Genomic DNA, 14,571 nt, shown 5'->3' with positions numbered 1-14,571 from the left:
GGTTTGTCATCCCCATCTCTTACCTCTACCATCCCCTCTTCACCGGGCTTCTCGACTCGGCTCGCGACACGTATGGCTTCCCCTCCTCGGGACCCCTCGCGCTGCCGTGCTCCGTCGACGACTTCCTCCATCTCCGGTGGCTCATCGAGAGAGAGAGGCAGCCCTCCGTTTCAGCTCTTACCGGCAGAATGAGAGACAGACTGATTGGCTGTCTCTCACTCTCTCATGGTCTTTGTTTGTAAACCACACATAGCAAACATAGTTAAAATTCTTTTTTTTTTTGGTTGATTTTTTATTAGGAGTAAGATTGATTTTTTTTTTTACTTTCACAGTTAATGAATTCATAATATTATATTGGTGTTTGATTATTCCAATTTTGATCTATATAATAATTCTATGAAATCAATATTTGTTATTATTAATTGATGACATTATAAGTTAAACACATTCAAATTCTAATTTTTCCTCATGCATAATTCAAAACAGCATTGCATTTTTGCTAAAACAAAAGTAGTAAATAACATATAATAGAAATAATAAGTTTGTAATGTCTCAATTATTTATGGTTTTTTTATATATTTTCTACCTCTCATTATACCACTAATAATAATTATTCTTCCTTCTATCTCGCATTAAACGATTCCTCCTTATTTTATTATGTATGTAATTTACACCTAATTATTCACAAAAAAAATGATAAGTAGTTTAATCAGTAAAGATTTTATTGAAATCACTATATATTATTATGAAATAAGATCCGTCTTCACTACTTACCCTTTGTACAAAAAATTATTCGCGAACGAAAAGAAAAAACAAATAATACATTTCATTGATTTATGAAAAGCAAATTGTTTCTTTCATGGATAATATAATTTGTCACCATCTGAAAGCATAGCCCAAGCAATCACATCTGATAAATGTAGAATGTCAACTTGAAGTATGAGATCGACATGAAATGGTGGCAATCTTTGCTTGCACAAAGCATGGGGGTGGCAACACCTTTTTCCCACATCTCACTTTCCTTACCATTGCCACGAAAGGCACATTTAACTGAGACAGAGATGCTTAAGCAGTGTAAAGAACAACTTTCCTTTTGATCTGTGGGAATAACTAAAGCGAATTGATCCAAATCAGAGGATAAGTTTGAGAGCTATCAAACAGAATAAAATCGAGAGCAGTGTGATATGCAGGAAAAGTGAAATGAAGTGACAATTTATATTGAGATTTGAACTCAGTGCAAAAAGAAAATTAGATTGTCTAAGAATGTTTTGGTTAATGTTTTTATGACAATTGGAGGAAACTGAGTGTTTGCTATGCAAATGAAGATGCATCAAATATCTTACATAAATCAAAGTAGAAAATTGAAGTAACAAATTATCACTATTTAAATCTCGATGTCCATATAAATTATGTTATGCTTTCATTAACAATACCGTAAGTTCCAATATTTTTGGGTGGAATAAACTCATAGGTTGAACATTAAATTATGTTGGTACTAAATTAGGTACATATCCTTATACATTGATTGTTCCATTTACTCCTCTAATATATATATATATATATATATATATACCCTACTAAACTAATTGTTCCAAATTAGTCTTATAATCTTTTAACCGATGGTTAATATCACTTTTTATCTCACTCTTAAGGGTATTAAACTTTGTCATACTCAATATCTTTTTCGACGCTAAGGTACAATTCACTTATTTGTATATATCCTTCATATTATAGCTTGATTGACTTAATCTTTTTTTTTTATTCATTCAGATAAAATTTTGTCCATCTGATACCATCTTAGAAATCCATTAACAATAAATTTAAGTCAATTTGGTAAAGATTATCATATATCAAATCAATATGGTATTATCATCTTAGTTTTTTTTTTATCTCACATAAATAATTTTTAAAAAATATTGTATGAAATTTTTTTAAGAGTAAGTGATGAAAAGTCTTTACTAATTAAATTAATTGATATCTTTTAAAATATATTAAATGAAGATGAAGATGAATCATAATACTGCTCAAATGATCTTAATCCAACCACAAGTAATAAAGTAGAAATGGGCCTGTAATAAGATCTGAAAGATAATTTACTTCCTTAGCATTCCCTAAGCAAGTGTACCTTCAAGAAGAAACCATTAAACAAAAGACAACAAGACTTCATTTGGAATGCGAAGGTTTCGTGTTGTAGCCTATCAACTGGCAGCTGTTGGACAATCCAATCTACTACTCAGAAAAAATATAGTATAGAGTACACTGTTGGCTTCTTTTATAATGTTATGACTTCAAGAAGAAACTCCATATAGTATAATTTTATGGCTCCAAGGAGCAACTCCCAAGAATACTTTATGTACTCTACATGTCGTAGGTCGCCCTGGAGATTCATATAGTACTCTTCTGGTTGAGTTTAATGGTGGTGAGAGGCAATGGGAAGAGAATGGAGGTGGTCTTCTTGGTCACCATCTCCAGGCTGATCTCAGAAGCAATCTGTCTTGGGATTACACCACAGTATCGCCGAGGAGATACCAAATTATTCTACTAAAAATCTCATTTCAGTGCCTCCTAGAGACAGCTGAGCTACTGTTCTTGAATCTTGCAAGAGTTGACCACAGTTGGGAGTTGGTGAACCTCTGGTCTGTAACGTATTTTATCCACTAAAAATAATATCATTGAAGTTATATTTATATTTCATGGTTTTAGATAATGTACATTTCTCTTTTTCTTATTGTTATGAGAGAAATTAAAGATGTCAAGATCTATCTATTTAGTCAACCTACTTTATTTTAGGGCTCTTGTAATATGCAAGTTCTAGAAAAGAGTGGAGCAATATAATTTATATTTCTGACGTATATTTTATTTATATTTAAGATATAAAAGAGTGGAGCATTTTGTCCATTACAATACATGGTCTAAATTTATGTCGCCAAGTGAGGGGATAATTAATGCCTGGTTTTATAGTCAATATAAAGAGTCATAATTGCTTCGGATCTGCATTATGCTCTGCCATGCACCAAATCGAAGTGGCACAGAGTGCATGTCATGAGATCATGGTGAGAGATTCTCATGGTGGGCTGCTGAAGCCATGGTTTGTCTTCGCTTGAGGTGATGACAAGGGCTTCAGTCCTCAAAATTCCTTGGCGTTGACCGTAGCTCGCACCAAAGCCGGAGAGGCTTAAAAGATATTTCCGCTTGACTCAGGCTGTGCATCGATCCTTGTCAGTTGGATCCACCATTGTTTAGCTGCATAGAAAGTTAGGCAGCGTGTGAGAGAGACTTTCTAGCTTCCTTCTTCTAACCCTGCGATACGCTGTGAACATTGACTCGGTTGCCTCGGTAGCATCAGTTAGAGAAAGAGAGGGTGCCGTGCGGCATCAACTACAAGAGGATAATGTCGTCGAAGAGGGAGAGGATAACGCACATCGATCTCGCCTTGGAGACTGCAGATGATGAGGTTAGAGCACTAGAAGAAGCTGAAGATGGTGGTGATCGAGAAGAAGAGGAGGAAGAAAAAGAAGAAGGTGAAGTAGCCATTTCCAATGAAGACAAGGAAGCAAATAAACATCAAGAGGAGATCCAAACGGAGGAAAAGGAACAAAGTTATGAGAAGACCACGGCAGAAGATGTGATCAAAGATGAGGTTGTAACTCCTACTTTTTGTTTGTGTTCATCCTTTTTGTTGCGAGTGTTAGGATTTTGACTTGCGAAGATGTTGCAGTTGTGCGTGTTACAAGCCGAGATGGAACGCATGAAAGAAGAGAACAGGATGCTTGAAGAGGCCATCGATCGCACCATGAAGGATTATTATGATCTACAGATAAAATTTGCAGACATCCAGCAAGAGGACCAACCAAAAGTAATCTTTCTGTCACCAAAGTCTTCTTCCGTTCATCTAAAAATGGATGATTCAACCCTTCTGTGATCTGATACACTCAGGAGCATCAGGTTTTCCTTTCGCTTGGAAGACAGAGCTCTGGTGAGATCAAGCAGGCTAAGGTAGCTGATCGAGGCAGTGGCTTGGCAGATGACGAGGAGCTGTGCTTGTCTTTGAGTCTCCATACCCATGTTGATCCACATCAAAGAGACGACGCAAGAGAGGAGAAAGGGAAGGGTCTGAAAAGCTGGGCCGCCGGCGAATTGACCACCATCACAAGTCAAAGCATCAATCCAGCCACCAGAAAAACTAGGGTTTCAGTCAGAGCAAGATGCCAAGGGCCTACCGTAAGTCCCATTTGACAGCCAAGGCTTTTGCATGACATGCACTCATTTATGCTCATGCACTCGTGGTAATTCCTATAGATGAATGATGGATGCCAATGGAGGAAGTATGGGCAGAAGGTGGCGAAGGGGAATCCATGCCCCAGAGCTTACTATCGATGCACCGTCGCGCCGGGATGCCCGGTGAGGAAGCAGGTAGCAGAACTAAATCCAGTCTTAATGCTGATTACCTCAGAGAAGATGATGAGGATTTCCACAACCTCACAGTGGTAGCTCACTTTACTTTGTATCGAGCAGGTGCAGCGATGCCTGGAGGACATGTCGATACTTGTGACGACCTACGAAGGGACACACAACCATCCCCTACCGGTCGGCGCGACTGCCATGGCTTCCACAACAGCAGCATCAGCTAATTCCTTATCTTCCTCGCCATTATCGTACCTGAACCCTTACCTGGCAAACCCTTCTCCACAGCTATCAACCATGCGCAGCTTCACAAGCTCTGCCGGCTACTCCGGCATCTTTGGTGGGAGGCAACAACTTGATATCTTAGGACCCCATCATCAAGCAACCAGCAGTGCTGCTGGTGGAGGTTCTTGGATATCCACTGGTCATGGAGTCTGGAATGGTGAGGATGAGAAGTCATTAGCAGAACAAGTTGGTGTCATTGCTTCGACCCAGAGATGACCTTTGGAGTTGCAGAAGCCATTAGCTCATTCATCAACGAGTACAAGTAGTAACAACAAGGAGTCGGCATTGTTATGGTCAGTGATTTTAGCTTAATCTTATGGGCAAGAGGCATAAATGATTGCCTTGTCAATAGGTTCTGCAGTGTTTGTTCACTGCTGATGAAACTTTTCTCTCTCTAGTTTTGCTTTGTTTTGTCATGATTTGCTTGTGATAACAAAAAAATGAAACACACTTAGAAGATCTTCATTGTGAAAGGACAGTTCGAGTCACATCAATGAATGATTAAAAGCTTTTATTGAGAACAATCAGTAACTTTTTACCTCAAATTAAAAAAACAAATAACAATGAATAAGAAAAAAAATAGAATTAAACTTGTTAATTCTGATATTATGAATAATATTATATCAAGAGGTAAAATATATTAAAAGTTCTATAAAAGAATAGATCAAATTGATTATTGATTTTTGAAAGAAGAAAATATATTTATATTAAATATAATGAATAGAATGTATATATAGGGATTATATAAACCTCATCTATTAGATTATGAAAGGATGAAATGTATAGAGTTTTGAAGTTGCAGTGAGTTTTCTTTATTGAAACAAAAAAATATTTTACCATATACTTATTCTTCCTTATGTAATAGATTTCCAACCTTATGTAATAGATTTCCAATAAGGTGAATTGATAATGTTATATTAGAAAAAGTACGAAGCTTGCGAAATCAAGAGTCGATTATTTAAATTTTTTTAAGTATTACATTTGTCAAGATACCAAAAGAAAATATCACAAAGCTTAAGAATAACGGTTAGAAATGAATCATGTTATGTTAAGAATAGTAGTTACAAACTCTACGATCCTATCACAAACAAAGTTATAATATCAAAAGATATTAAATTCGATGAATAACAGATTTGGAACTGAAAAAGGTGATGATCAAAAGCTATAATTTCATAAGAGAATGATATAATACAAATAAGCATAAAAGAGTATTTGCCTGAATCATCACATAGATCGATTATGTCATATGATTTAAGAAGTCGTTCTAAAAAGGACAAGAACGATTCATGAGTTATATTATGTGACTCAAAAGATTAATACTAATAATGATGAGCTTATTTTATTTTATTTTATTGAAGGATATGATCTATTAACATTTAAAGTAAGAAAAAATGATATATAAAATCTCATTATATTTTAAGAAGACCACCAAATGATCGATATTAAATGAATCTTCAAAATATAAAAAATTCACAAGAGGAGATGGAGAAATTCATGACCTGATTGGTTATAAAAGGATACAAATAATAGTATAAGATTGATTATAAAGAAATATTTACCCTAATAACTTAATTAGAGACAATAAGATTACTTATTTATCTAGTAGCTTAAATAAAATTAAAAAAATTATAAATGATTATCAAATCAGTATTTCTTAATAGATTTCTTGAACAAAAGATGTTAATAATCCCTTGGTTTTATTATCCATGAAAAAAAAAACAAGGTATATTAATTTAAAAAAACTTTTTATGGGCTTAAATAAGCCTCAAGATCATAGAATTCTCATGTAGATGTTTATTTTAGTTAAAATATTTTTTCTAAATATCCAAATATGTTCTCTATATAAAATTTAATTCTAATGGAGATATCATATTTGTATGCATGTATATAGATTTGATTTTTACAAGTAATAATCTCTCCATAATTAAAGATTTTAAATGAAAGAATTTAAGAAGATTGATTTGGGCCTAATGAATTATTTTCTTGGTATCAAAGTTATATAAGATAATGAAAAAAATATCATCTCAAAAAAATATTATGCAAAAAAAATTTAAAATAAATTCTTTATAGAAGATTATCACCCTACTAATATATCTGTAGAATATGACATTAAGTTGACGAAGGAAGGTGAGGTAAATCAATTAATTAAATTTATTGTAAATGTCTAATTGAATGTTTAAGATATTTAACATGCACTCTATGTTATTTGAAGTTGGTTTAATAAGTAGATATATGGAAGCTCTTAAGATGTCTCATTTAAATATTGTCAAAAATATTTTATGATATATTAAAGAGACAATTGACTATGGTATAGTATATTCATCATCTTAAAATTTGAAACTCATTGAATATAATGACAGTGATTAGATGGAAAACTTCAACAAACAATCAAAAGAGTACAATCATATTTGTATTTTATCTTGACAGAATTACATTCCTATGATCTTAAAAAAAACATATTATTGCTCTAGAAAATTGTAAAACAAAATATATATAGCAATATCTTCTTTTGTGTTTGTCATGTAACATGACAACTTCAAAATTTATCATAGAAGAAGTCAACATAGATATATGTTGATAAGTCAACTATAGCCTTAGCTAAGAATCTAGTTTAGGATTGAAGCATATTGATATAAAATTATATTTAATAAGAAATTATATCAAAAATAAAGAAGCAGAATTATTTCATGTCAAGACAAGTGAATAAGTAGCTAATATACTTACCAAGCCTCTCGAATTTAAAGTATTTTAATAATTTTGAAAGAAGTTTGACATTTTAGATAGAATAAGTTTAAAGAGAGAGAATGTTAGAATTAAACTTGTCAATTCTTCTAAGGCACCATGAAGAAGTTTATTGTATAAGAGGTGAAACATATTAAAAGCCTTATAGAAGATTAAACTAAATTGATTATTTGTTCTTAAAGAAGAAAAGAGATTTTGGAAAAAAAAAATTATATTAAATATAATGAATATAATATATCCATGGAAACTATGTATAACCATGTGTTTTGACACTGTAGTAAGTGTCATGAAACAAAGAATACTTTGTCTTGTCCTTATTCTTTCTTATGTAGTAGCTCTTATTCTTCTCCCTGTCTATTTCAAGAATGAATGATAGCTCTAATCTATCATGCATGATTGGGTTGTGAAGTATTTTTAAATTGTTGAAACCAATGTTTATTAGACAAAAATCTTAATACGAAAAATGCTTCTTTATGAAGGAAAAAAAAAATAAAAATCAAGATATGAAAAAATACTTTGAATTATCTATATTTCTTTCTAATGAATCCAAATAAAATGAAAGAAAATATTATGAAAATATTTTAAAATTTATGTTAGAGTCTATATAATAGGATTTATGTTTGATTCAAGATTAACTAAAAGATGTTTATAATTGATCTCATATAATAAAAATTTTAATTTTTTTATGAACATAAAAATGATATATCTTATTATATAAATTCTTTATCGATTTTTTGATATACTCTATTATTATTGATCTATAATATTTTTCTCTAGGTTTTGAGATCCTCACTCCCCCAACATAATGATGTTGATGATATTGGTATTTCTTTTTTTTTTTTCTTGAGATTGGTCCTTCTTCACTATTTATATGATAGGAAGTAGGAAGTCAAAGAAAGTTGGAGAAAACACCATTTGAAATCATTTTGAAAATACAATTATATACTCAAGTAATCAACCTGAGTTTTGATACCGTAAATATTATAAAATACTTATCAACTAAGTTACAAATATTTGTTATATAAGATTTCTTTTTTTTTCAGAACATATTGTGGAAGAAGGAACTTTCCTAAGATACTCTTTGGAGAGATTAGAGATAGTGTTAAAGAATATTTCTTGTCACACTATTTACCTATTTTCCTTGATTCAAAACATTTTTGCATATCTTCTACCATACTATCCATAATTGCTAGTGCAATGTGATTATTCAGCAAAATTCAAGCCTCACACTGACCTGATAAAAACCAACATTCTTTATCAGAGATCAAATCAGTGGAACAATACTTGTTCGAATTTTGTAATCATAATAAACATCAGTTCATCAAGTTCTCTGATACTACACATCACCAAATCGAAACCATGTTCTTTTGCCATCGAATCAATAAATCAAGTCAGCCTTACTGGTTTCAGAATCTGCTTCCAGAACTGTCATCGGATCATACATCAGTAAATAAGATCACTGTTGCCTACATGTTACATCAAATCTAATAAATACGTTCGGTTGCATCACAAGCCAAATGTGCTTCCAGAATATACCTGATTCATGTGTCCGTGGTCACATTACACTATTAATGATTCCAGCAGTCATGCGATCTTTGGACAGCGGAAGAAATCTGCAGATGCAAATAGTAGGAACAAATCAATTGCATAGTACGAACAAATCAGATTGAAGCATTTTGTCAACACTTCTGGCATATTTGGTTTTGTCCTCGTAAGGCTGGATTGTTCAACACTTCAAGATGTTGTCCCGTGAAGGTGAGTGACTCTTGAATATCTTCAGTTAAGAGCTCAACAAAAGGTACAAGTCTCCCATATGTTGTTTGAATTTTGATGACATATTTATTGATAACCTAATCCATTAATTTCACATCAGGTACCAGTCCTGTTAGTAGTTAGTATATGAGCTGCCATCCATCCATCCCTAAGGAACAATTGTTTATATGCATCATCGTGAATCTTTATCCACCGGAGATTTTGATCCTCGATTTGATTAGTCCTGCATCCAATGTAGACGTTAGTATGGGTTCATAATCACATTCCAAGAATATAGTTTGAAAATATGTTTAGTATCAGGAAACTTTTCATAGGGAAAAAATTTAATGAAGCTTTAAGTTTAGCATTTGATAAGTTCAAAATTTAAAATGTTTTACACTTGCAAACTAACCTCTCAAATCTTCATATATGCACACACATCTTAGAAATGCTGGATGTAAATTCATATTAGTCCTTACAGTAAGTCTATTCCTCACTTCCATATGTTCTCTCTCAACCAATATGAGTGAGTTTAGAAGTATATTTACATTTTTAATACGTATTTGAAAAAAGAATTATGAATGAATGTGCAATTGTGAGATGCCTTGAATGTGGTAAACAATAAATGAAAATTATCTCTTAAATGTGCATGACGTGTAAGTGTTGTTTAGTAAAATTATATTTCAAAAGTCCATTAAATATCATGTGACAAATTTACCCTTATAACATTTTTCATATATATTCAAAAGTGAATACATATTTTTATTTAAATAAATAAATTAAATGAATGTATGAAATCTTATAAAAAAATTCATATGATCCAGATATATAATAAATAAATAAATATAAGCATATAAATAAATATAAATAATTTTTAAAAATAAATTAATAAAATTTTACCACATAAAAGACATAAATCATGTTGGTTTCTCACTAAATTATGTCATGACATTAAGATACAAGTGCCCAGGGACTCAACGAAGCAAGCGGTGCGACGGACTTGTGAGAGAAAGAGTCAACTGAAATCAAGAGAAGAGAAGAGAAGAGGAACGAGGGTTAGAGTTTCTATTATATAATGACAATCTTGTGATTTTAGATAATGTTATAAGGAATTTTGAGAAATTTGAAAAATTTTATTAGCATCGGACAAATGCTGAAATACTAACACTACTCTAAGATAGCATCAGCATTTGAACATCTGCACTACAGCATCTAAACCAAATGTAATTTGAAAAAAATTATCAAATACCAATTCACATTTGACATGTGCAATGTGACCCACAATGCACATTTCAAATGTATTCCCAAACACACCCTACTTCCCTCACCTGAATCCCATTCCATCTGCTTCTCTCCCATTGCCAAATTATAGTATGCAAAGTTCACTAGAGTTCGACAAATAATAGAAGACTTATGTGACCAGCATTTAGAATTTCAAGGTTGTATATTAAAATCCAACAATTAGATATATGACATCGAATATACAAACCCAATAATTAGACTAGAAGTGGGAGTGCATTGGATCAGCAAGTTACTGATATGTTGGTTTCTCAAAAGAATTAAAACAATGACCTACTATATGAAACATTCTATTTGCTTGATAATACAAGAATATAAAACAAAAGATCAACATATTGTTAGACCCAAGTCATTCAAAATCAAGATATTTCTTGATGGTGAGAAACATATCTGTTTTTCTTTTAGGTCAGAAGTATCCAAAGAATTTTAAAATCTGGCTATTATAACTAATACCCCAACAAAAGATTAAATATCAGTAGATGTCAGTAGTGAAATCTTAAATATCTTATAATTTTCTTTATAACATCTTCATCAAGGATTAAAGTATTAAATATCTTATATTTTTCAGTATAACCTCTTCATCAAGGATCAGAGTACCACTGTCAATTGTGTTTGACCAGTGTTTTACATAATAAAAACAAAAGCCTTTTGCCAAATGATCTTTGCATTTTGATCATTCTAAATAGAATTTACTGGTAGATGCCAAAACCACAAAAAGAACAATTAGTAAAGCACTTATGATAAGTAATATGAATTAACCAAAACACAAACTCAGTTAAGGTCATCATAGCAAGTCAATTTATATCACCACAACTAAATGGAAACAAAGGAAAACTATAATACATGGTACACCAAAGAGAAATTAACACAACATTTACCTGATGGCCTAAAACCAAATATGGGTTTTCTTCATAATGGTTTACTTATATTCTGCTGATACAGCATTTATGTGACATCAAATTTACTGCTGTATATTCATTTGACTTCAGCTTTGATGATTAACTACTATCACTATCTACTGCCGGGGTGCCCTTCCTCTGCGAAACTGAATCAACAACTGTAGTTCATTCCCAAGTTCCTCTAGTATCCTCACCAAACGACATACACCAATCAGTTTTCTGCTGCATTAGCCTAAAGTCTAAATTGAGACAACACAGATACTAGTTGCACGCATCCCTGCTGTTATCGCATTTAGGTCATTAGTAATCAGTCTCTATGTCTCGAAAGTTCTGACAGTCAAAAAAAAATTTGAGCAGTTTGATTTGGTTTAGTCATTAAGTTTGTTCCTTATTTTGGTGAATTGCTGGATGCTATTGCATTTCTCTAAGTGTTTGACATTTTGAAACTTGTTTTCCTTCCAAAACTTTTTCTTGTTCAAATTTCCCCTGTTAGAATGTTGCAATTTATTTTTGTCATCAACATATATACCAATTTAAATGCAGATGAAAGAAAACAATCATTCTGACGGAAAAGATAGCACATGGACTATGAAGTTCGAAGCTTCGAACGGAATACCTGATCAGTTAGACAATGTCACAAATAGGTGAACTCCTCGATGATGGATGTGCGTGAGGAACAAGGTGAGGGAGGGGGTCTTGATGGGTGACTCAAGGTTTTGTCCCTAGAAGCGGTGATGGCGACGGCCATGAGGGTGTCGAGCTTGCACTACTGTGGTCAGCGCGTTGAAGTCCTCGCAAAAGGCCATCTGGTACTGCTCGAGGCCGGGCACCGCTGGACGGCACCGTCAGAGGGAACATGGCGAGGGACCACGTCCTTGAGCGTCGCCATCGGCGGCGAAGTGGGAAGACATCCGCGCCTGTTCGCGGAATATGTCGGAGATGGATCACCGGAAACCAAGAATTGCAACGTCAGGGCAGAGAAAGGGATCGGGCGCGAGTGGTCTGGCCCGGCCCATTACATTGATATAGCGGATCGCCACACAGATGGCCCGACTTCATAACGGATCGAGTCCGACAAACCCAACAAACCTAGAAATCCGCTAAGCACGGCCCGCTAAGACAGTACTGAACCGTTGATCGGTCAACTAGTCAATGATAGAAACAATTAGATTGCATGGCCTGAAGACTCAAATATAAAGGTTTCTACAATAATTCGATGCTAAATCATTTTAATCAGTGTCACTTCATCAAACTTTTGTATGAGTGTTCTCTATTCTATTTCTCACTTCCTCTCTTCTCCATTTCTCCTTAGTCTATTTTGTAATTTGCTGTAATAAGCTTGATGTAATCACCATATACATAAAATTGTAGATTGCATGTCCAGGATCTCACATAAATTGTGATGAAAGGATAACAAGTTAGTGTCACATAAATTGTGGATTGCCTGTCCATCAGTGTTATTTCATCTTGAATTTATAATCTTTTATACACTGCTCAAAGTTTGAGTTGATATCGGAATTTGGTTCAGCATAATGTTTTTTTATGGGTACTTTAAGAATTTAATTTCCATTTGCACTGACTGCACACTTCTCTCTCATCTTTTCTCCATCTCTTCTTGGAGTTCATGTTGTAGTCTTGGCCTCATCAATTGGATGGCCACTGACCACTGCCTTTTGTCACCCTCCATCATGTGGCCTTCAAACCAAATCTGTGTCCTCAGCTTTTCTGAAACTTTGCTGCATTCCACGAAACCTTAACCGAGGAAGGAGGAGGAGAACAGACTATTATTATAAGGGTATGCATGGCAAGCATAGCGGAAGCAAGTACAACAGCAGCAGCCACCACGAGGGTTGCCAAACAAGGTATAGGCACCTCTTGGCCGCATCATCACTGTCCGCGTCTACAACCTGTGTTTGATGCAACCTGTGAACTCTCATGTCACCTGCAGATGTTATCCATCCAAGACACCCTCTTCCCAAAGAACTCCTCCATGACACACTTGTGTTTGGTCTCAACCACAGATTCCTTCCCTCCTTGCGGAACTCGTTTCTTGGTGTTGCAGCTGCATGGATCTAAGTACAAACGACAACATATGGCTTGAAACTTGTCACCCACCACTAACCACAGCTTCTTTAGTGTGCATAAGATTCTCTCTCTCTCTCTCTCTCTCTCCTTTGTTTAATCTCGAGGACAGTCGATGATGTCGACATGCTACTGGTGATGCACAGGATAGTTCCATAGCACTAGAAGTTGCAGGTTCTGAGAGAAAGCACCCTTGCTATACTTAACTGGTAGACACAACCTTGATACTGACGTTGTTGGCCATGCTCGTTTCGTATTGCCAGTGAGTGTAATCCTATCTTAATGGCTTTGAATTGGCGTGCCAAGAATGCCCCTGCTCGTGTCGAAAACTAGGGTTTTGGCGCGTGGGTTGATGATGACAAGAGATCAAATTTCACTGAAGACTTGGGTTTGTGTTGATCAGTCTCTTAAGAAACCAAAATATTTCGATCGATTATAAGTAATACTTAGGTTTTGGTATCATTTGTCACAAATTTGATAGAACAACTGATCTGATAATTTCGTTAAACTCAAACTACTAACTAAAATATTTAAGATGAAGTTAATAATAATATATTCATTAGATTTTTATAAGTTAATTTTAATCTTACACACTTTCGATGTGAGATTAATCGAGATAATATAATTTTTTATTTAAATTCATAATCTTAATCATTTAAGTAATTTAAATATGATTGATACTCCTAAAATACTTTTCAATCCTAACACATTATTCTTCAATCGTTCTGACCAAATATGTGATTTGAGTATTTCATAAAATTTAAAGAAATTATAAAAGATCTGAATCGCTAGTTGAAATTTTCTAGTAAACCCAAAATATGAGACCCAATTTTGAGATTAAATATCAATATATCTATTGCCACGTGAGATATATGGCCATAACCATACAATGATTTTTGTTATAGTTAGATCAGTTCAGCTATCATGTCACTTATAAATTAAAATTAGAAAATATCAATGACTCCGATAATAGAGAAAATATTGATCCTTCTTCAAAGATAAATGATTGGAATAAATCATATTTTGGATCACACTTCTCTTTTAGGGACAGTACAGTTAGTCGTTAGCCTGTCATTTTCTTCCTGATAGATTATGTTCACATGACATA

The 14,571-nt window shown here is 33.7% G+C and overlaps 1 protein-coding gene and 1 long non-coding RNA gene across 2 annotated transcripts; one reads left to right on the top strand and one right to left on the bottom strand.

Annotated features, from left to right (window-relative positions):
• The first annotated feature begins 3,299 nt into the window (after positions 1-3,299).
• LOC135586574 (probable WRKY transcription factor 9) lies at positions 3,300-5,167 on the top strand. The gene is made up of 5 exons (XM_065097576.1): positions 3,300-3,640; positions 3,719-3,856; positions 3,937-4,221; positions 4,300-4,413; positions 4,516-5,167. The coding sequence occupies exons 1-5, from the start codon at positions 3,392-3,394 to the stop codon at positions 4,903-4,905; spliced, it is 1,176 nt and encodes a 391-aa protein (XP_064953648.1). The 5' UTR covers positions 3,300-3,391; the 3' UTR covers positions 4,906-5,167.
• A 3,548-nt stretch (positions 5,168-8,715) lies between these two features.
• Positions 8,716-12,362, bottom strand: LOC135606544 (uncharacterized). The gene is made up of 2 exons (XR_010484846.1): positions 11,998-12,362; positions 8,716-9,427 (listed from the first exon to the last, which is right to left on the bottom strand). It is a non-coding gene; the product is annotated as an uncharacterized LOC135606544 (long non-coding RNA).
• Between the last annotated feature and the right edge of the window lie 2,209 nt (positions 12,363-14,571).

Source organism: Musa acuminata, chromosome BXJ2-3 (assembly GCF_036884655.1).
Source record: "Musa acuminata AAA Group cultivar baxijiao chromosome BXJ2-3, Cavendish_Baxijiao_AAA, whole genome shotgun sequence".
NCBI classification, from domain to species: domain Eukaryota; kingdom Viridiplantae; phylum Streptophyta; class Magnoliopsida; order Zingiberales; family Musaceae; genus Musa; species Musa acuminata.
The sequence above is the reverse complement of the archived record's forward strand: the minus strand, read 5'-3'. Positions and strand labels throughout refer to the sequence as shown.

Bases quoted from the DNA above. Each gene is read 5' to 3' on its own strand.
- LOC135586574 (XM_065097576.1), top strand. From the start codon at position 3,392: ATGTCGTCGAAGAGGGAGAGGATAACGCACATCGATCTCGCCTTGGAG. The intron at 4,222-4,299 runs GTAAGTCCCATT...TAATTCCTATAG, and splicing joins CAAGATGCCAAGGGCCTACC to ATGAATGATGGATGCCAATG. The intron at 4,414-4,515 runs GTAGCAGAACTA...TGTATCGAGCAG, and splicing joins GATGCCCGGTGAGGAAGCAG to GTGCAGCGATGCCTGGAGGA.